Source organism: Urocitellus parryii, chromosome 2, assembly GCF_045843805.1.
Source record: "Urocitellus parryii isolate mUroPar1 chromosome 2, mUroPar1.hap1, whole genome shotgun sequence".
Lineage (NCBI taxonomy): Eukaryota > Metazoa > Chordata > Mammalia > Rodentia > Sciuridae > Urocitellus > Urocitellus parryii.
The window spans coordinates 172727575-172751644 of NC_135532.1; the positions used below are offsets into that span (position 1 = coordinate 172727575).

At 40.8% G+C, this 24070-nt stretch overlaps 1 protein-coding gene and 2 pseudogenes across 1 annotated transcript in view; all 3 read right to left on the reverse strand.

Moving 5' to 3' along the window:
* Window positions 1-11529, reverse strand: part of Snx4 (sorting nexin 4) — a 63550-nt gene extending 52021 nt beyond the window's left edge. Inside the window, exon 1 of the mRNA XM_077794844.1 lies at window positions 11368-11529. Within this exon, the coding sequence (XP_077650970.1) occupies window positions 11368-11508 (141 nt within the window). The 5' untranslated portion in view covers window positions 11509-11529. The remainder of the gene's footprint in view (window positions 1-11367) is intronic.
* A 3589-nt stretch (window positions 11530-15118) lies between these two features.
* LOC113188227 (small nuclear ribonucleoprotein E-like) lies at window positions 15119-15578 on the reverse strand (annotated as a pseudogene).
* Window positions 15579-17324: 1746 nt separating this feature from the next.
* On the reverse strand, window positions 17325-17531 carry LOC113186325 (guanine nucleotide-binding protein G(I)/G(S)/G(O) subunit gamma-5 pseudogene; annotated as a pseudogene).
* Between the last annotated feature and the right edge of the window lie 6539 nt (window positions 17532-24070).

Here is a 24070-nt window from a genome sequence, read left to right on the forward strand (position 1 = left end):
AGGAATCTATCTTCCCATCTAGACAACATATACACTGGAAGACTGTGATATAAATATTTGGGAACTCTGGAGTCTGAAGATAGCTTACAACTTCCAGAGGAAGGCTTGGATAACAAAGTATAGTTAATTAAGATCAATTTCAGGTCTGTGCACATTGGTAGTTACCCATTCCACACCCTAGCCCTGTGGAAGACAGCTGTGCAGTGTTACCTAGAGTGGCTTGCATACAGCTTACAGGAGTCAAGGTGGGCAAAAACACATCATGTCCTCTACTGTTGGTTGCCTCTTCTAATTAGACAGGCACAAAAAGGTGGTGGCCACTGTTATTGAACATTCTCATACTGTTACAAGCCTCCCTCTGGCTTAAGTGACTCTTGTGGGGGACCCTTTATTTCTCCCCTCCATTTTTCTCTCTCTTAAAAGCTAAATATTTGCTAAGAGCCACAGCCAAGTAATAAGATGCATGGCATTTTTGGTTGAAAGGTAACGCCAACAAGCCATTGAGATGATATGATTATGTTAAGATCTGCATTCATATGGATATTGGACTCCTGCTGTCCACCTAGGCCTGCTAGGGACTCCTGGAGAGTTCCCATTGGTTGGGGAAGTGCGGTAGGAGGGAATTCCGGAGGAGGGACTTCCTGTTGGGGTCCGGGAGAACGCTGCGTGGGTTGGTAGGCAATCTTCCTGGGAGCGTAAGGGCATTGGCGGCAGTTTCAAAAATAAAGTTTGTTCCTGCTTGAGTGGCTCGTGATTTTGTGCCCAGCCAGATTGAGGCAAATATTAAAACACCTGGAGATTCAAAAATAACTGGATATGTGTGGAAAATTAGAAAGTGACCACAAATATGCAGGGAAAGGATCAGGCTCTGAAAAAAACCTATCAAGACTTTAAATTTACGTTATCAGACTGATCTTTGGCACACAGCCTATAAGGAAAAAAAAAACTCAAAATAATAACAAGTAACAGCAAATTCTGTAGTAGGAGAATATGATTTCCAGAGATACCACATTTTCAGATTCAAACGTCCTGTTTTCAACACAGAAAAAAAAAATCACAAGGCATACAAAGAACAGTAAAGTAAAGCTGGGAATGTAGCTCAGTTGTAGAATGTTTGCCTAGGATGCAAAAGGCACTGGGTTCAATTCCCAGTACCACCAAAAAAAAAAAAAAAAAAAAAAATTTGCAGTGGCACATGCCTGTAATCCCAGTGGCTTGGGAGGCTGAGGTAGGAGGATCACAAGTTCAAAGCCAGCCTCAGCAAAAGCAAGGTGCTAAGCAACTCAATGAGACCCTGAATCTCTAAATAATATATGAAATAGGGCTGGGATGTGGCTCAGTGGTCGAGTGCCCCTAAGTTCAATCCCCAGTATACACCCCCCCCAAAAAAAACACAACCCAAAGCATAAAAATTATAAAGTCACTAAGGATGTGACTCAATAACAGTACTTGTCCTGCCAGAATTTGAATACCATTGCTGCTACATATTATTCACAGCTAATATGGGCAAATTATCAAACCTCTCTGCCTCAGTTTCCTCATCTGTAAAATGGAAACAACAGCACCTAAAATGAACTGAATGTTATGTCCCTCAAAACTCCTATGCTGAAATCCTAACCCCCAAAATAATGGTATTAAGAAGTAAGGTCTTTGGGATTTTATTATGGCAGTACAAACAAAGACAGTACCTAACTCAACAGTCACTGAGAACATTTAATGAGTCTATGTATGAAAAGAGTTTTGAAAGTTGCCTGGCATGTAGCTCCATATTACCAATTAGCCAACATTTGCTTAAGTTTTTCTATCTTTTTTTTTTTTTTTTTTGGTACAGGGACACTTGAACACAGAGCTACATCCCCAGTCCTTTTTCCTTTTGAGACAGGTTCTCACTAGGTTACTGAGGGTCTTGCTAAATTGCCAAGGTAGGTCTCAAACTTGCGATCCTTCTGCCACAGCCTCCCAAGGCCCTGGGATTACAGGTAGGTGTCATCATACCTGGTAAGTTTAAGTTTTTCTGGTAATAAAAATAAATACAAGCTCAATATACAAAACCTGAAAATTGTAGTAAATATTTAAATAAATAGAGCTGGGTATGGTGGCACACATCTATAATCCCAGCTATTTGAAAGGCTGAGCAGATCACAAGTTTTTGAGGCCAGCCTAGGCAACTAAACAAGACCCGGTCTCAAATAAAAAATACAAAGGGCTGAGAATGTAGCTCAGTGATAGTTCATCCCTGTTTAGTCCCTGGCACCATAAAAAAAAAGAAAAAGAAAAAACCCAAAACAAAACTGAGTCACTTTCAAAAACATCAGAAAATCATCACTGAGCTAGAAAATAACTTTTAAAAAATTTCTTGAGCTGGGCATGGTGGCACCCACCTATAATCCCAGCAGCCTGGGAGGCTGAAGCAGGAGGATCACAAGTTCAAAGCCAGCCTCAGCAACTTAGCAAGGTCCTAAGCAACTAAATGAGATCTTATCTGAAAATGAAAAAAAAAAAACCAGGAAAACAAACAAACAAACAAAAGAACTGTGGATGTGGATCAGTAATTAAACACCCCTGAATTCAACCCCTGGTAGAAAAAAAATAATAAATTCAATAAAATAAAAATTTCCTGAGTATGATTTAATCATCTGCTGCTTAGCTTGCTTAACTGATATATTCTATAACTCTGCATATGAGCTTTCTGTTACTTAAAAGAAGAAAAGGGGGGCTGCTGGGGTTGTGGCTCATTGGTATTGCGCTTGCCTCAAATGTGTAGGGCATTGGGTTTGATTCTCAGCACCACATATAAATAAAAAAACCATGAAGGTCCATCAACAACTGATATAAATAAAAATTTTTAAAAAAAAGGAAAGGTTTCTGGGGCTGGGGATATAGCTCAGTTGGTAGAGTGTCCACCTTACATGCACAAGGCCCTAGATTCAATCCCAGCACTACCAAAAAAAAAAAAAAAAAAAAAGAGGAAATGTTTCTTTTAGTTCACAGTTTTGGAAGTTCTAGTCCCTGTAGCAAGGCAGCACATCATGGATGAAAGTGCATAAAGGAACAAAACTGCATAATAGCAGCAAGGAAGCAAAGAGAAAGAAGAGGGCTAAGGTCTTAATATCCCCCTTCAAGGGCATGTCCTTAATGACTCAACTTTATTTCACTAGGCCCCATCTCCACCAGCTGCCAGTAGTGCCACAGGCTGGGGAACAAGCATTTAACACATAACCCCTAAAATGTTGGGTCCAAACTACAGCACTATGCCTATAAATTTTCTCCCCTCTTTTTGTATTATCCTCACCCTCAGAATACCTCAAACCTATTTATAGTTCTGGTCTACTCAGTTCTCTGCTGTCAGTCAGAGAAGGTGCTAATTGTGCACTGGAATTTTTAAGTACTCTGCTCCATGAGCACTCGCAGGCTTAAAAAATTCAGTTACGAATTCCTCATGCAAAGGTTCTCCTCTGGCAAATTCCATAAGCCCCACCCTGCCTCTTAACTGTCAATTCAATGGAATCTTCCAGCCTGGAGGAGTATTCTCCTATTCCCTTGCTCTGTCCAATCCCTTCTGCTAGGGCTAATTACTACTTTCTTAGAGATTTGATTCCCCTCTCATTTTTTCCATTTTTCAAGTTATTTTAAGTAAAACTGACTATACTTTCAAAAATAAATGTACTCTTCCTCACAGGGAAATGTACAAAAGGAAATGACAGGAGATTTCTAATTAAACAATGGAAAAGAAAAGGATTTAAGACTTACACAAGGAAAAGAATACAGAAAAAGCCCCAGCAGAGTTTCAAGAATGATGATTGCTGAGACAGAAGACCAGAAGTCTCATGACTCCCAGGCAGTGTTCCACCACCCTTTGGAACATGGTGATTGTCCAATCTGCAAAGTCAAAAATAAGGCTGATACAGCAAACTTCTGGCCACTGAACACTCAGATAGTTTTGTAAATAGATCAACACATCTTCTATAGCCTCTATTTCCTTCTCTAAATTGCAACTTAAGCATAACTACACTAAAAACCTTAAAACACAGTACTGGAACAATTTACAAGACTAATTTAAAGTTTCCTTCCTTCCTGTCTTCCTTCCCTCTGTCTTTCCTTCCTTTTTAGAGAAACAAAATGGCTTAATGGAAAGAGCACTAATTTAATTCCAGTCAAGCTACTAACAAGCCTCTAACCTTGGCCAAACTACTCTCTGAGCTTCTGATTCCTCACTTTCCTATATTTTGGGGGTAATTTTGAGAATTTAGTGGAAAGTAGAGCCCCACTCTACAGAACCCGCATAAATAAAAAATCCAACTTCCCTTTCTACTCAGCCCACAGTCCTATCAATAACAATAGCCCAAGGCTATAAAACTATTGAAATTTTGCTCAACTAGAGATAGATTAAATGGAATAGAGGATGAAAAAGAGGAAAGAGTTTAGATAACCCTTAAAGTTTCTAGTTTTTTGAAGGGGGATTGAATAAATGAGTGTTTAAACAGATAATACAAAATTTCTGTCCAAATGTCTTACAGTTTGTTTTTTTATTCTTCCCTCTTCGTACTAGGGATTGAACACAGGGGCACTTTACCACTGAGCTACATCCCCAGTCTTTTTTTACTTTTTGAGACAGAATCTTGCTAAGTTGCTGGGGCTAGCCTCAAATTTGTGATCTTCCGTCCTCAGACTCTGGAGTGGCTTAATGATATGTACCACTATGCCCATCTGGCTTGTACTTCTTTATGAATCACTAACTTAAAGAGCTATTTTAGGAACCCCCATAAGTTAGGGTCACCAATGGATGGCTTCTTGTTACATATATTTTCAAATATTTTTCAAAAATGTCAGGAAATAATACATAAGTATAATGTCTTTTATAGGATAGCATCTCTGCACTTTCAAAAATAAACAGTTTTATTTAATTAATTAAAAAAATGCAGGGGCTAGGGCTGGGGATCAGTGTAGAGCACTCACCTAGCAAGTGTGAGGCACTGGGTTCGATTCTCATCACCACATAAAAATAAAATAATAAAATATAAAGATATTGTGCCCACCTATAACTAAAAAATAAATATAAAAAATGCATTATTAAAGTTTTTTTATTTTGGGGGGGTACCAGGGATTAAATTTAGGAGCACTCAACCACTAAGCCACACCCCCTGTCTTATTTTTTATATTTATTTATAGACAGAGTCTCACTGAGTTGTTCAACGCTTCACTTTTTGCTATGGCTGGCTCTGAACTCGCAATCCTTCTGTCTCAACCTCCGGAGCTGCTGGGCCATCACCACAGTGTCCGGCTAAGTTATTTATTTTTAGTGTATTAATTTTTATTGACACATACTATTTGTACATATTTATAAGGTACCATGTGGTGTTTAGATTCAGATATACATTGGTTTATATCACTTTTTGTTCTCAGGGGGTTTTGTTTTGTGGTATGGGGGATTGAACCCAGGGATGCTACGCCACTGAGGTACACCCCAGCCCTTTGTGTTTTTTATTTGAGACAGGTCTCAGTTACCCAGGCTGGTCTTGAACTTTAGATTTTCCCATCTCAGAATCCCAAAGAGTTGGAATTACAGGCTGTATGCCAATATACCTGTCTTGTGTGTGTGTGTGTGTCTGCCAACTCATTCTCTACCACTGAGCTACATCCTCAGTCCTACGATTGAGGAAGAGAGAAGAAATAGAATAGGTAGAAAGGAAATTAACAGGGAAAGGAAAAGAAACTAACTTTAAATCTACAAAGTTCCACAAACACCCTCAACTTTCCTCAAGTCTGTTTTCTACCAGGCCTAAATTCTTAAAAAGTCCTTGAATTTTAGATTTTTGTGAGTACACATGATTAATGTCAACTACATTGTTGGTATTTTAAAAAGTTACTACTACCATGAACTTCCTTTCTTTAGATTAAATGAAGCCTAGGAAAAATACTGTTAGAGACTTGTCATCAGAGTATTTCCAAACATTAATAGATAATTGACTGGATGACAACAATCTGGAGATCCTGAAAGAACCAGACCACCATGGCCTACCTGTGCTCTATGATTAAGAGATCTGAGCTCACAAGGATAATGTCACACATACATATGAACTTCCCATGTTCACTATTTAGGGAGAGCCCAGGACCCCAAATGTGCATCTCACTCTAAATTACCTATACTCTTTCTCCCTTTGCTTGCTTTCCTAAGTAATTTCTTTGCTTTCTTAAACAAATCTTCATTTTTTTTTTTCTTTAAAAGTTTGGGCCTCCTTTGGGACCAGGATTGTAGCTCTGCATTACGGAGCTTGCCTAACATATGTGAGGCACTGGGTTCAATCCTCAGCACCACATAAAAATAAATAAAGAAAATAAAGTTATTTTAAAAAAAAGTTTGTGCCTCTTTTTTAAAAAAATTATTTATTTATTTATTTTTGCATTACACTTCTTAATACAACATTATATCATAATTTATCATATCTCTGATTATATATAAGGTATGTTGACACCAAATTCACATCTTCATAGTTTGTGCCTCGTTTGATGCAACCTGAAATTCCTTTCTATAGTATAGGTCAAGAATCTAAAAGGGGCCAGGAGCAGAAGTGTACACCCGTTATCCCAGCCACTCAGAGGCTAAACCAGGCAGATTGTGAGTTCAAAACCAGTCTCAGCAACTTAGCAAAGCCCTAAGCAACTCAGTGAGATCCTGTCTCTAAATAAAATACAAAAAAGGCTGGCAATGTGGCTCAATAGTTAAGTGCCCCTGAGTTCAATCCCTGGTACCAAAATCATCATTATCATCATCTGTCAGGAGTGAGTGAGTTGGGGTCCCCCTTCTCCCTTCTTGAGGACCTCCTCAGATCCCTTCTCTAGTGACATAATCACTTCTTTTTTAAAAAACATTTTCTTAGTTGTCAATGGACTTTATTTATTTATTTATACGTGGTGTTGAGAATCGAACACAGTGCCTTATACATGCTAGGCAAGTGCTCTACCACTGACCCACTGTCCCACAGCCCCAGCCCAATAATCACTTCTTAGTTAACCCAGATAGTCTTTATGTTCTATACTATGATTTTATGTTAAATATTGACAACTTCTTATAAAATGATTAATAAAAATTTGTCATAATCAAAATTTAAGTGTCCATGATACAGCAAGAGGCATAGGGCTAAATGAGGGGGTTTGATCCCCAGCATCATAAAAATAGAGGCAGAGACAGAAAGAGAGAAATAACCACAAGATTGAAAAACTATTTTATAGTTTTTCTCATATTTAAATGAGATCCTGACTACCCCACAAATAATTCTAAAATTATTATTTTATCTCAGGAGAAGATACAATGTAAACTTAATATTAAAACTCAATAAAATAAGAAGGGTTGGGGATGTAGCCAAGTGGTAGAGAACCTGCCTAGAATGCTCAAGGCCCTTGGTTCAATCCCCAGTCTCAAAATACTAAGCACTGGTAAAGATATCAGGCACTACTAACAGGAGTATAAACTGTACAAGCACTTTGGAAAACAATCTGGTACTACCTGCTAGGGTTGAGCATCTTACCCTACAATCAATCAATCCTGCAATTCCACTCCTAAATTTATACTAGACTTTTGGATATAATACAATAAACGATATATAGGAGGAAGTTCATGGTACTAGTAACTTTTTAAAATACCAAAAATTTCATTATTCCAATGTCCATAAGAAGAGATAAATTAACTGTGGAACACCTATAAAATGGCATACTACAGAGCCACAAACATAAACAAAGTAAGCCACATTTTAGAGGAATCCTCAAAGAAAGGATGCCATTGAAAAAAATGTTCTGTTTATATAAAATTTAAAATCTGGTAAAACTAAACAATGCACTGTTTAGAGAAAAATATGGTAACATTATAAGGAACGCAAAAGAATTATTAATAAAAGGGCTGGGGATGTGGCTCAAGCGGTAGCTCGCTCGCCTGGCATGCGTGTGGCCCGGGTTTGATCCTCAGCACCACATACCAACAAAGATGTTGTGTCCGCCGAGAACTAAAAAATAAATATTAAAAATTCTCTCTCTCCTCTCTCACTCTCTCTTTAAAAAAAAAAATTATTAATACAAGATTCAGAATACTGGTTACCTCTATGATGGTAATCCAGGAGAGCATGTGGGGACTTCAGAAGAATTGTTTTATGAAAGCTGGTTTGCATTACTAATATACTTCACAATAAAAATGATTGAACAAAAATAGAAAAATTAAGTCACAGGTGAGAACCTGCACAAAAATTATTTAAAAATTACTACTAATTATTTAAGCATTACACAATACACACACTTTTCTCATATTTAAATGAGATCCTGACTACTCCACAAATAATTCTAAAATTATTATTTTATCTTAGGAGAAGATAAAATGTAAACTTAATATTAAAACTCAATTGGGCTGGGGATGTGGCTCAAGCAGTAGCGCGCTCGCCTGGCATGCGTGCAGCCCGGGTTCGACCCTCAGCACCACATACAAACAAAGATGTTGTGTCTGCCGAAAACTGAAAAATAAATACTGAAATTCTCTCTCTCTCCCTCTCCCTCCCTCCCCCCCCCCAAACAAAACAAAACTAAACTAAACAAAACTCAATAAGAAGGGTTGGGGATGTAGCTCATGGTAGAGAGCCTGCCTAGAATGCTCAAGGCCCTTGGTTCAATCCCCAGTACCATATACACAAAAACATTAAGAACAAAACAAACAAAAACCAATTCAACCATAATAAAACAACGTAATTAAAACGAAGGGCACACTTCATTCTGGGTTTCATCACCAAAAACTAAAAGGATAAACAATCTTAATAGACATCTCACCAAATAAGTCATACAGATGGCAAATAAGCATTTGAAAAGATGCTGGCCATCATCTGTCATGAGAAATGCAAATTAAAACAAAGAATTAAGGGGCTGGGGTTATGGCTCAGCGGTAGAGTGCTTGCCTGGTGCATGCAAGTTCCTGGGTTTGATTCTCAGCACCACATAAAATAAATAAATAAAAATAAAGGCATTGTGTACAACTAAAAGAAATAAATATTTAAAAAAACAAAGAGGTACTACTATATACACATTAAAATGTTCTAAATCTAGAACACGGACAATATCAAATGCTAGCAAGGATGTGTAGCAAGAAGAACTCTCATTAATTGCTGGTGGGAGAACAAATTGGTACAGGCACTTTGGAAGACAGTTTGTAATTTTTTTCTTATAAAAAAATTCTTATCTTTTTGTTGGGGGGGATGGCCTGCTGAGGACTGAACCCAGAGGCACTTTACCACTGAGTTACATTCCCAACCTTTTTTATATTTTATTTTTTTAAACTGTTTTTGTTTTATATATATGTACATATTTTTTAAACTTGTTCATGGACCTTTATTTTATTTATTTATATGCAATGCTGAGAATCAAACCATGTGCCTCACACATGCTAGACAAGTGCTCTACCACTGATCTACAATCCCAGCCATTATGTTTCATTTTGAGACAGAGTCTCACTAAGTTGCTGAGTTGGTCTCAACTTAGGATCCTCCTGCCTCAACCTCCCAAGTAGCTGGGACTAGAGGCATGAGCACCTGGCTACATTCTTACCTATGATCCAGCAATGGTACACCTAGGTATTTATTTACCCAACAAAGTTGAAAATGCCACACCAAAACCTGCACATGTACGTACTTATAGTAGCTTTATTCATAAATGCCCAAACTTGGAAGGTCCCAAGATATCCTTCAATAAACAGACTGATAAACTGTGGTATATCTGAACAACAGAATATTATTTGGAGCTAAAAAGAAATGAGCTATCAAACAATGAAAAGACACGAAGGAACCTTAAAAGCAAACTATTGTATGAAAGAAGCCAGTCTTTCATACTACTGTATGAAAGAAGTCTCAGAGAGACTACGTACTGTATGATTACAAAGACAGGGCGTTCTGGAAAAGGCAAAAATTATAGAAACAGTAAAAAAAAATGAATAAATAAATGGTTGTCACCGAACAGGAATAGGGTGGGGAGAAAGGAAAGACCAGGTAGGATAGAAAAACTGTTCACGACAGTGAAAATAGTTTGTATGATACTATAATGGTGGATACGTGTCATCATGACATTTTTTGAAACCCATAGAATGCTCAGCATGAACATTGAACCCTGTTAAAAACATGGACTGGGTGATGATGATCAATGTTAATGTGTACCCTCTGATGGAAGGTGTTCACAATGCACCAGGCTATATGTGAGGATAGGGAGTACTGGGAAATCTCTGCATCTCCCTCTCCACTTTGTTGTGAACCTAAAACTGTTCTTTAAAAAATTAATTTTTATAACTTAAAAGTACATTGAAAAAAAGTCTTCATGCTACTATGGCTTGTTATTTTCTTAAGCAGGCAAAACCTTCAACTCCTGTACTTAAGACTCTAATTACCTGATCTCTAAACTTGAAGTTAAGAGTCTTCCTAGTTACATTTAGCAAACAACTTTTGACTTTTCCTTATCCATTAATCTTAAGAACAGGCAGTTTCATATTAGCACTAACACCTGTTGGGGTAAGGGGGTGAGAAGAAACAAAATGACTGGATGAGCCGTGCACACTGAAGGAGACTGGGCAGGAAGGTCTAACATGAAGCACTGTACTGAATTGCTAAAGTCCTTCTATTTAACGTGGTCTACAAACCTTGCATTACAAGTATAGACACTTTTGAATGAAATCACTTACAAATATAAGATGATACATTTTCACACAAGTGAAAATCACTAATTATCCAAAGGGATTCATTTAAGTCTCCCATAGAAAATGACACCTTACCCCAAGTAAAGAAATTAGAGCCGAACAAGTAGTTCAAAAAATATTTCATCTGCACCTTACCTAGAACCTTGCACTTTCTTCAGTTTGCACCCAGCCAACCCCTCTTTATTGCTCTGACTTGCTGCTCACCCTAGTTTGGCGTTCCCTTCCTTCTCGAATACCGCTGTCCATCGCTCACAGTGCCCCCATTAAATAGCCATCTTCCCAGCAAAACCCTTGTCAGACTGCATGCAAATCAGCGCTGCACTTTCTGGACCAGACATCAGGTGTAGCGACCACTGAAAGCTGCCGCTCCTCCAGCCTCGCCGGCAGGACAGGTCCCCGCACCCACAGCCCCACAGCCCGCGCCTCCGAAGCCCTCCCGTCGGTCGCCGTGCTCTTGACGTTCGCTAGCCACCCACAGCCCCTGCTTTCCACGAAGAGCCACCCCTCAACACACCCAGTGCTGCACCTGCGGCCTCTGCTGCCCAGCCGTTCCCCGCGACCCCGGGGCCTCCCAGGCCGAGCCCACCCGCACAACCCAGCCTAGCCCACTAGGCCCGGACACAGGCCTCGAGGCCTCCGCCGCCCCTTCTCCTCACCGTGTCAGCTTCAGAGCCTTCTTCCCGGGCCCTTTCGGCTTCCTCACCGGCCACAGCCTCCAGCCCAGCGTCGGGACGACCCAGCGGCTCCAGGGTCGCAGGCTTGAGCTGCCTCTCGGGGTCCGGCGGTGCCTGCTCCATAGCTGCAGTTCAGCGCGGCGAGCCCAGTGCCACTGCGCCTGCGCCGCCGCCCCGCCCGCAGCCGCTCCGCCCCTCCGCTCAGCTCCTGCGGCTGAGGCCGCGGGGGCTGGGGAAGGCGGGGCTGCGGCTGCGGCTGGGGCGTCGGGGGGAAAGGCTGGCCTCGGGAGGACCTGGTCAGCTACTAACTCTCTGGTTCCTGAAAACTGGAGAAACTGGTAGAGCGAGAGAAGGAGGGAAAGGGCGAACACAAGGAGTAGGTATGAGGACCATTTAGATTGATGATCATCTAAAGAAAATGTGAAACTCAGAAGAAATTGGAGACCGCAGCGGGACCCACTAGGCCTCTGCTTTGCCTGCCATTATTGGTTCTCTTTTCTCTCGCCGAGATCCGGGCTGCATAAATTATTAGCTCTCGAGAGGTTGAGTAATCGGTTCAGCAAAAGGCAACACTTGCAGTGTTGTGAGGAAAGTGAGGCTTTTGGCTGAAACAGGATTTCAGTTCCCTTATTGTTTAAGGCTTAAACACAAAAGTATTAGAGATCTCTGATAATTTTGGACAAATGTCTCTTGTTTGAGTCCCTGATCTTGCTTCTTGGACAAGCATTCACTATGGTAACCTGTGGAGATGTTCACTAGCTGTAGCTGACAGTGGTACTTTGAGGTACTTTCTGTACAAGGTCTGGTCTCCGTTTTTCAATGCCAGGAACTGATCTTCCTGCTCAGTGAGTTCAAGTTGTGACACACAATTTTTTTCTTCTGGAATGCTCCCCTGTCTCTTGGATGGTGACAAATTTCCATGCATCCCTAAAACATGTCAGTTTGTGAGTAAACCTATTATGATCTTTCTCTTGTTATTTTACACTTTTTATTTATATTTCCATCTCCCCCAGCTAGATTTTGGCCTCTTTTTTTTTTTTTTTTTTTTTTTTTTTTTTTTTTTTTTTTGTGGTGCTGGGGATTAAACCCAGGGCCTGGTACATGCCAGGGAAGCACTCTACCAACTGAGTCATGTCCTCAACCCTAGACTTTGGACGCTTTTAAGGAAAGACCCTCTCCTCTCTTTCCCAAACCTAGGATATTTACAAAGATAGTTAAAGGAATTTTATCCACTTATTACAGATTAGTCATGCCAGGTAAATGTTCAGAAAATTGTGTGTGTTTGTGCGTGTTACTGAGGATTAAACCCCAGTGGTGCTCTACCACTGAACTACATCCCCAGCCCTTTTATTTTTCATTTTGAGTCTGGGTCTTGCTAAGGTGCCTCCAACTTGTCATCCCCCTGCCTCAGTCTTCGTTGCTGGGATTACAGGCCTGTACCACCCATCATACCTGGCCAAGAAAACATTTTTAAATCAGGAGACTATTAGTTTATCACAGAAGGATATCTTTCCAGGAACATATTGGTATTCATTATCATGTGCCCTTTGCTCAATTTTGAGATATCCAGAAAACTCGATCCTAAAGCTATCAGGATAATTGCTGTGAGCTGGTGAGGTATGTATCTCACCCCTCAGTGAGTGAGAACAAAGGAAAAGGCTCCAGACTCTGCAAAGAAGTCAGTGAGGGGAGACCGTCATATTGCTTTAAAAAAAAAAAAAAGAAAAGAAAAAAGTAAAACCAATCAGGTACATTGGTTTCTCTTTCATGCCTCCTCTTTTTTGTATGTGTATGAAAAAAAAATCCTTTCAAATCTGCCTTCAATATACATTTTCAATTGTTTTTCTGGACACAGTTTTGTTCCTATATCTTCTTAAGAGATATCCTTGAGAAAAAATTTTTTTGAAAAATCTAGTCTCAGCCAATCATTGCAGGACATGTCTCCTCATCCCCACTACTCAAGAGGCTGAGGCAGGAAGATGGCAAATTTGATGCCAGCTTGGGCAACTCAGGGGGACCCGGTCTAAAAACAAGGGGGATTGGCTGGGTATGGTGCTCATTAGTAGAGCACTTGCCTAGCATGTGAAAGCCCCTATTTCAATCCCCTGTACCAAAAAATGGGGTCCTTGAAGAGGCTAATATCAAGGCAAAAAGGATGCAATGATCATTTCCCCCTAATTTATGTACATATAATTGTGGGAGAATTAGATAAGCACTGATAATATTTATTATATATCCCCTTAAATATCATACATTTGGGGCTGAAGTTATAGCTCAGTGGTTGAGCACTTGCCTGCCATGTGTGAGGCACTGGGTTTGACTCTCAGCACTACATTAAAATAAAATAAATAAATGAGCACAATGGTGCATGCCTGTAATCCCAGAGGCTCAAGAGGCTGAGGGAGGAGGATCACCAGTTCAAAGCCAGTCTCAGCAAAAAACGAGGCTCTAAGCAACTCAATGAGACCCTGTCTCTAAACAAAATACAAAAAAGGCTGGTGATGTGGCTCTGTAGTTGAATGCCCCTGAGTTCAATTCCCCAGTACCCAAACAAATAAATATGTCCACCTACAACTAAAAAAAAAAAAAAATTTAAAGATTAAATTACATTAGGGCTGGGGTTATGGCTCAGTGGTAGAACGTTCGCCCACCATGTGGAAAGCCCTGGGTTCGATCCTCAGTACCACATAAAAATAAATAAAGATATTGAGTCCGAATACAACTAAAAAAATTAATATTTTTTTTTAAAAAGATTAAATTATATTAAAAAATCATACATATACATGATAAAACCGGGATCACAGCTGGGCATGGTAATACACAACTGTAATCCCAGCAACTCAAGAGGCTGAGGCAGGAGGATCCCAAGTTCCAGGCCAGGCTCAGGAATTGATTGAGACCCAGTCTCAAAACAAAAAGTGCTGGGGATGTAGTTCACTGATAGAGCACTCCTGAGTTCAATTTCCAATACTGCGAAGAAAAAGGATTACATATAATGTTATTTAATTTTAAAAATTTTTTTTGTTGTTATAGATGGACATAATACCTTTTTTTTTTTATGTGATGCTGAGGATCAAACCCAGTGCCTCACACATGCAAGGCGGGTGTACCCTCTACCACTTAGCCACAACCCCAGCCACCTCCCCAATATAATTTTATAATTTATTTATATAGAATACTTTTCTGTGTAACTAAATATAAACGTGTGTGTATGCATGCGCACGCGTGCAGTGCTAGAGATCAAAACCAGGGCCTCGCACATGATAAGTAAGCACTCTATTCCTGAGCTATATCCCCAGCCTTTATTTGTATATGTGTGTGGTACTGGGGATTGAACCCCAGACCTATTGTATCCTAGGCAAGGGACGCATCACTGAGCTACATCCCAGACTCTTTTTACTTTTTATTAAGACAGGGTCTTGCTAAGTTTCTAAGGCTAGCCTTCAACTTGTGATAGTCTTGTCTCAGCCTCCTGAGTTTAGGAATGTGCCACTGTCCTGGCCCAGAACTTTTTAAAATAAAAACAACCCCATAGCATTGTCATCTGATAATAACAAAAAGGTAACAAAAACAATATGAAAAAAATGTTTCCCCCATATATATATATATTTAGTTGTAGTTGGACACAATATCTTTATTTTTATGTGGTACTGAGGATCAAACCCAGTGCCTCACATGTGTGAGGCGGATGCTCTACCACTGAGCTACAGTCCCAGCCTTTCAGTTATCATTTCTAGTTGGAGACACTTTGTGACAAAATAATATTGTCTCTTTTTTTTGAGGGGGGGTACTGGGGATTGAATTCATGACACTTGACCACTGAGCCACATCCCCAGACCTATTTGGTATTTTATTTTAGAGACAGGGTCTCACTGAGTTGCTTAGCACCTTGCTTTTACTGAGGCTGGCTTTGAATCTGAGATCCTCCTGTCTTAGCCTCCCAAGCTGCAGGGATTACAGGCAGGTGCCACTGTACCCAGCCTAATATTATCTTCTTTTAGCATGATCCAACCCAGTTGTTTTCTTGACTGTTTTAAAATAAATCTGTTCTGCATCATCTGATACAAAGCTCATGTACTCATCATAACCAATGATACAGCCCTCATCATTATATTCATTTGCTCATAGAACCACCCCTGAAATTGGCACCTATTTTGCAAGCATCTGAAGAAGAGGTTGATGTGCTGCACCATTGCCTTCTGTGCTTTTGGCCAGACCATACCAGTGGTGGAATCTCTGACAGACCACTCTGACTGCATGCTATTACCTCAGAAAGCCACTTGTGAGTAAATATATTTCTGCAGGATCTCTTAATGGCTACATAAAAATCTATACAAAATTATTATAATTTATATTATAATTTATTTAATTCTCTGTAGTAATTTCAAGCTTTACACTTTACTTTTACACTGTGGTGACCTTCCTTCGATCTAACAAATATCTTTGTGTACCGAAACACTTGTGTCTTTAAAGGATTTGGGAGATCCCTGTGCTGTGGATCAAACCCAGAGCCTCACGTGAGCTAGGCAATTACTCCACCACTGAATGACACCGTTGGACCAGAATGGAGAGATTTTACTGGGAAATTTTATTCAAGCTCTGATAGTACCTAATGAAATGTTTTGTATGACAAAACAATGGGTTTCTAGAAAATGATTATTTGTACCCACCAGATACACTTATGATGCCAGCCATCAGATTTACAGATTTACTCTGCGGTTGTTGATAAGCTAATACATTGCTTTTTTTTCCCAAGTAAAAAATTGGAATCTATTTATTTATTTTTATTAGTAAAATTATACATAATACTGGGATTCATTATACCATATTCTTGCATGCACATAATTTGATCAGTCTCATGTCTCAGCTAACATATTCTTATTTTTGGTACTGGGAATTGAACCCAGGGGTGCTTAGCCACTGAGCAAAATCCCCAGCATGTTTTTGTATTTTATTTAGAGACAGAGTCTCACTGAGTTTCTTAGGGCCTCACTAAGTTGCTAAGGCTGGCTTTGAACCTGCAATTCTCCTGCCTCATCCTCCAAAGCCACTGGGATCACAGATGCCACCACACCTGTCTAACATATTCTTTTTGGGTGAGGGGAGGTTGTATCTTGACCTTTTCTTTTGTCTTCAATGCTGGGAATTGAACCCAGGGCCTCATGCAAGCAACCGATTTATCACTGAGGTACATCCCCAGCCCTTGAGCATTATTTTTAATAGGTCTATCTTTTGGACACGACCTGATGGCTGGGTATCATGAGAAATACAGTATTTTATGTGTCTGGAACCTTAAGTATATTTTCACTCAAAATTCCTGTAGGACAGGAGTTTCACAGAGTAATGAACTGGCTCTGGTCATATTAAACAAGATGAGACATCCAGCAAATAAGGGAAAGACCTAAGATTGAAATCCAGATTTATAGTACACCAGGATTCAATATCTGGGTTATGTGGCTTCTCTGCAAGAGGAAGACATTTTTTTTTTAATACTAAGTATTTTGAGCCAGGTACAGTGGCACGTGCCTGTAATCCTAGCAGCCGGGGAGACTGAGACAGGAGAATTGAGAGTTCAAAGCCAGCCTCAGCAAAAGCAAGGCACTAAACAACTCAGTGAGATCCTGTCTCTAAATAAAACACAAAATGGGGCTGGGGATGTGGCTCAGTGATTGAATGCCCTTGAGTTCAATCCCTGGTACCAAAAAATAAATAAATTAATATTTTATTGTATGTTGCTGCAAGTGTATATAAAATAATTACCCTTGTGAAATAGAAATTCATGAAAATTCAGAGAGGTAGATGTTAAGGATTGACAAAAGTAGAAGATTATATTATGGTACATGTGTTATAGGGAAATTTTTTGTACAGGCTTCAAATTAAGCTCTCTTGAATATTCACTGGTTCTTGAGCAGTGGGTTTGGGAAACCTCAGAAAGATGACTACAAAAAGGAATAGACTTTCTGGGGTCTGAAGGAATTTGTACATGAAGATACTCCAGTCAGTAGGGGATCATGGTGAGCATTCTGCAGACAAAATTTTTTCAAGTCTGCAACTGCCTGGGAAACCTTCATGTGGTTGAGTCTGGCCTCCAGCTAGAGCTGCTGAACCACCTTCTTCATAGTGTCAATGCTGGAGGAACCAGACATGGTGCATTTGAGGGCCAGGTGACTCTTCTGTCAGAGGGTCCACAGGTCACCGTCAGCTGGACCAGACGACTGGGCAGCGTGCAGCAGAGAAGATTCTTTTTTGTGGGGGGTGCTGTGGATTGAACTCAGGGGCACTTGACCACTGAGTCACATCCCCAGCCCTTTTTTGTATTTTCTTTAGAGACAGGGTCTCACGAGTTGCTTAGCACCTCGCCATTGCTGAGGCTGGCTTTGAACTCACGATCCTCCTGTCTCAGACTCCTGAGCCACTGGGATTACTGGCGTGCACCACTGCGATTGGCTAGAAAAGAGATTCTTATAAAAAAAAGAGATAAATAATTGCCAGGAATTAAGGGCTGATTCTTTTTTTTTAATTTGTTCTATTCTACATGACAGTAGAATGCATTTTGACACAACATACATAAATGAAGTATTACTTCTCATTCCCCTGGTTAAGGGCTGATTCTTTATCTGAAAATCCAGAAAGAGAAGCATGTCTCCTGGGAGCATAAAAGCAGTCACTGCAGTGTAGCTGAAGTCTGGGAAAGCCTAAGGCTAACTTCATGGAGACCCCATACTTCTGACACAGAAGGCAAAAGATAACCCAGCACAGCGTGATGAGGGCCTAAGAGTAAATGGGAAGTCTCAACTGGTTCTAAGGATGAGTCACTGTCTATGGGGACACATTCCTCACTGAGCTAACAGAAGGAAACTCAGTTCCTTGTGTCTAAATAGCATGTTTTAGGTTTCCATTTTGTTGTGAATTCAATGAACAAATATTTGTTCAGCTCCTATGTTAGCCTGGGAACTCCATGAAATACCTATTTTCTGTTCCCCATTGTCCAGGTTCTTATAGCTGTCTGGCGGCTACATGAGGACTGTGATGGTCACTTTCTCCTTCTTCTGAAACTACACCCTTGTATTTCCTCCTTTACCAGTAACCGCCCCCCCACCCAGCCCATCTTTCTTTTAGTATCAATGTGAATGACATTTGTCTTTCTTCACAGTGCAATATCTAATTCCCCTCTTCCGTTACCACCATATTCTTTTTTAAAATTTTTCTTATTGTGTGAAGGCTTTATTGGAACAATTCTTAGTATGTGTCTTCCATTGCAGCCTCCCATCTTGGGAGTTGAAGACCCTTCTTTTATCTCCTTTGGGTTAATTATTTCAAACAGGTAATTTAGACCATTAAACTCCCAGGAATTTGAATCTTGGATCAGAAGGGATGCTGGAGGTAGGGCTAATGGCAAATCTAGGGCCAGATTATTCATGAACCTATGGATTTGTGCCAGCTCCCTGGAACTGCCTTGATTCTGCAATTTGCCACATACCAGATAACTGCCTTAATTCTATGAACTCCTGATACCCTTCCAGGAATTTCTCTATTTGCTTTGTATAACTAGAGTTGTTCTATGCAAATCACAGCTGGAACTGATGCAGTAAAGCTTCTATTCATTCAACTGAATATGCAATAAATTTTATTGAACACCTATCCTGCCCCAGTCAGTCTCAGTGTCTGCCAAAGTGATTATCCAAACTGATTTGTGGCAATATGTCCAAGGAAAAGATTGGAATTCAGTTTATTGATCAGCTTTGTGTCACTGTGACAAAATACTTGAGATATGCAACTAGTAAGGAGAAAAGATTCATATTTGGGTTATAGTTTCAGAGGTTTCATTCCATGATTAGCTGATTCTGTTGCTTTTAGGCCTATAGTGAGGCAGAACATCACTGCGGGAGCATGTGGTAGACCAAAGCTATTGTCCTCGAGGTGCCTAGGAAGCAAAGGAGAGTTTGCTTTTATAACAAAGCCTCTCACTCAAAACCAGTAAACTCTGAACCATAAATGAACGAATGCATTGATGAAGTCAGAGCCCTTGTGATTTAATCAGTTCTCAAAGACCCCCATCTTTGAACACTGCTGTATTGGGGACCAACTCTTCAACACTTGAGCTTTGGGGGTCATCTAAGAATACCCAGAATTAGCAGAATTAAACCCTAAGCTGATATTTCTTTTTTAAAAAAAATGTTTATTTCTTAGTTTTAGGTGGACACAATATCTTCATTTTACATTTATGTGGTGCTGAAGATGGAACCCAGTGCCTTCTGCATGCTAGGTGAGCGCTCTACCACTGAGCCACAACCCCAGCCCTCTAAGCTGATATTTCTTGAGAAACATCCCCAAATTTCTATGTCAAGCTAGTTACTAGAAATCTTCAACAGCTGCAAATCATCAAAGAGAGACATTTCTCCCCTGCCAGATAACTTAAATTACCCTTTGACAGAGGCTATAACTAGGCAATTTATACCAAATAGGGTGGGAGGAAACCCAAGTTATTGGCCAAGGTATTTCAAACCAAGTGAGTCTTATAGCATCTCTCAATTATCATACGTGAGTAATGACAGATTAACTGTAAAGATACTTTGCAAACACAGAGGAGCCTGGCAATTGAAGTTCTAGAAATGGATAGTTTTCTTTGATATTCAGAAGTTGTCAGACTACCTGATTTTTGTTTGAAACTTACTAAGAATTCATTACATATGGGATATTCCTAATTCCTCAAACTTCCCCAGCTACCGCCTCCAAATCCCACCCAGTTTCTTTCTTTCTTTTTTTAAAGAACAGGGACCAACTCAGAGAGAGAGAGAGAGAGAGAGAGAGAGAGAGAGAGAGAATTTTTTAATATTTATTTTATAGTTTTTCTTCGGCAGACACAACATCTTTATTTGTATGTGGTGCTGAGGATCGAACCCAGGGCCGCGCATGCCAGGCGAGCGCGCTACCGCTTGAGCCACATCCCCAGCCCCTCTTTCTTTTTTTTTTAGTTGTAGATGGATACAATATTTTTGTTTATGAATTTATTTTTTATGTGGTGCTGAGGATCAAATCCAGTGCCTCACACGTGTGAGGCAAGCGCTCTACCACCGAGCTACAGCCCCAGGCCTCCACCCAGTTTCTTAAACAAAAATTCTTACTATGGTCTGAATATTTGTATCCCTACTCCCAACCCCCAAATTCATATGTTGAATTTCTAAGCCTCCAAGGTGATGGCATCAGGAAGTGGGACCTAAGGGAGATGATGAAGTCATGAGGGCAGAGCCCTATATTCCTATATACAGTGCATGCCTATTGCCAGAGATTACTGTCTTTAAAAATGGGATAGTGAACTTCAAAATAAGCCAAGGGGGCTTATCTGCCCCTTTCAGCAAGTGAGGACACAGCAGGAAGTTATTTATGAATCAGGAAAGCTGGTACCATGACCTTACATTTTCCAGTCCCCAGAACTATGAAGAATAAATTTGTTGTTTATTATTTTAGCATCCCAGGCATACTAAGATAGTTCATAAACAAATAAGTAGACTCTTTGCTCTGAGAATGATAAAACAGAATCCATGTGGGGAACAAACTCTTATCTAGTTGTGTTTGTTTATACTAAACAAAATAGTAGGGGAGATATAGGTACATTCACAGTTTTAAGTGTAACTTAAAAGTGAAATGGTGGTTGTTTTTTTTTTTTTTTTTTTCTTTTTTCTTGTTTGTTTTGACACCATGGATTGAGCCCAGGGCACTTAATCATTGAGCCACATCCCCAGCCTTTTTATTTTATTTTTCATTTTGAGACAGGGCCTTGCTAAATTGCTGAGGTGGCTTTGAACTTGTTATCTTCTTGTCTCAGCCTACTGAACTGCTGGGATTACTGGTATGCACCATCATACCCAACCCCAGGATTTGTTTGAAATGTGTGTTAAGTCACATAGACAAAGAAAGTACTGTCATGAAGGAAGAAGGGACTTATACCACTGATCCTACAAACAGAAGGCACTGCAGGCTGTGAATGGGGAGCACACAGGGAAATACCAGATCAGTCAGAAAACAAGGTCAGAGCCTTTATTGTGGTTTCCGAGGGAAGGACTGGGTGAAGGAGCATAAGTTTTGAATTGTTTGGTTTGGCTAACTCCAACAGGCTGCAGCATTTAGGAATGTCTCTTGCAATCTGGTACCTGGCCCTGGGGCAATTAGGTAAAGGGAACACTAAGAGCTTGCTAAAAGAAGAGGTTTGGAGTGTAGGCCCTGGAGTGGTTGGTATGCATATAAGTGGTGTGCCTCAGGCAGTTTTTCACTGTCTTTAGGAATTGGCTAACCCCAAAGAAGCAGTCCCTTATTTAAAAACTATAACCACCACAACAAAAAGCAGAATAAAAAGGTATGATTAATACATTCACAGACAGTCCTACTTGTTTTGGCACTTTTCATCTTTTTTACTAACTCTTTAAGTGTCCATCTCCCTTTCTAGGTCTGTGAACAATGAGCACAGGGTCATATCTTACTCTTGTCACTGGTGGGTGTTCAGCGTATGCCTGCTAAATGAATGAGCCAGTGTGTGTGTTTAGGCAAAATTGAGGGTAAGTACAGTCAGACAAAAGAAAACAAGCAATCAAATAATAAAAACTGTGGTTTTTACTTTAATAAGTCAGCTAGGCAAGAGAGTCAGCTTCTGGCCTGCTACCCACTTTGGCTCTTCAGATACCACTGGGGCCAAAAGAAAGCCTCCCCCCACCCCTTTTGCAGCCTTCCCCCCATACCTGTATTCTCTCCAAAACTGCAAGAAAGGGAGTAGGTAAGAATGAATAGGGAGACAGCCAGAGCTATCTCCTCAGTATTCCCTCCCCAACCCCCAAACCTGCACTCCTTTCTCAGCCCTTTCCCCATGGGCTTGGTCCTATGAGGATTCTAGCTTGGTCTCTGTGTTTTCTTTGGACAAAAGAGACAGGCTTGGGGACAGGCAAGCAGTGGGAGTCACTGTGTTAAAATCTTGACAGGCTCTTGGCTCATGTCCTTGTAAAATGAGGGAAATACATAAACTCAGGGAAAACTGAGCAATTGTGCAGCTCCACCCTGTCTCCACCTCCAGTCCTGTCCCTGACTATGGCCCTTCTACAAATGTTGGACCTCCAACTCAAGGAGCGGCTTCTCTCTCAGACAGGTGGCATTCTCCCTTAAATGTGTTTCTACTTTCTAAATAAACCTTTGTCTCTGCCTTTGCCAGACTCATGCTGAAATTCTTTGCTGCCCTGAGTTCCCTCTGGGAACTCTTTGGACCCTTCTTTGGAGAGATCTCTTCTCCATGATAGTCAGTTACTGAATTAGGCATGGTCCTGGCCACCGGCCTCCCATAGATGGCATGCCAATCACTGAACCGGTCACAGGAGAAGATATTTCTCTGAAGAATGGTCTGAAGTGTTTCCAGGGAAAGGGGGAACTTGACTCAGGGCCAGCAGGGTTCTTGCAGACATGACAGAAAAGAATATTACCATGCACCAGTCAAAGGCAGAGACAGAGGTTTATTTATGAAGTAGATACATATTCAAGGAAGAATGGGGGCTTATCTTAAGAGAGAGACCCCTTTGGGGTAAAGCAGGCTATCTCCAGAGAGACAGACAGCAACCTGTTGGTATGGGGTGTTAGTATTTACAGAGAGAGGATTGCTAGGGGCTGGAGGCAGAGTAGAGCTACACAATTTCACACCCTCTCTTGCACATTGCCCTCAAAGTTGCAACTGTTGGAGGGAGCCTTTCACATTTCAGTGGTTTATGGTGCTTCTTTTGACACTTAGTATGTCTCCCTGTCTTCCCAAATTACTATCTCAAAATGACCAGTTTTGCAAAAGAGAAAAGGTTTATTTAGGAGGCAGCCAAGCCAGAAGACAGATCAAGTCTCAGATCTCCCTCTCCATAAGGTTTAGGGATATTTATGATAAAGAAGCAGGGAGGTCTAAGGTACAGGGAGAGGTGATTGAGGTAAGGAAAATTGAAGTAATCAGTGGTCTGTACACGTGGAATCAAATTTCATTGCCTTCATAGGATACATGTTCAGAAAGTGTTGTTGGTGGGGGCAAAAGGACAGTGCAAGTAATAAATAATGGGGTCAGATCAGAAAGATGGGGGCTGGTTTGAAAGGAAAAGTAATAAAATGCTAATACCTCTAGAGCACTTCCCCTTTTCCACCTGTTGCCAAGGTTACCAGCCTCCAGGGATTGTTCCTCCCTGCAGGGAGTTGTAGGTACTGTTAATGAATGCCTCCTAGGCTGCTCCCTTCTTGCCAGCACCCGTGGTCGGCTTCCTTCTGGCCCTTGGATCACTCCAACTTTTAGGTCAAGTAAGCAGGTTGTGGGGAAGAGAAGGCATGAGAACAAAGGAATTCTAAAGTGTGTAAAAGGGGCAGGACACCCCCACTTCCTCAGACAACCAGCTCCTCTGCCCCAGGGGTCCTAGCCTTGCCTCACCTTCAGCCACTTGCAGGGCCTTCTTGGGTGGGGCGGTCAGGGCAGAGCAGGGCAGGGCTGAGCCAGAGGCAGCAGGAGCACTATGGGCACAGTGCAGGGTTGGAGAGGGGTTTAAACTGGCCTCCTTCTCAGCAACCAGCCCTGTGCTGAACTTCACTGCCAGCTCTAAGTTTGCCTAGAGAGTGGGGCCCTGTGGTCACTGCCCAAGCCCTTCCCCTGCTGGAATGGCCCTAGAAGCAGGAATGAGAGTGG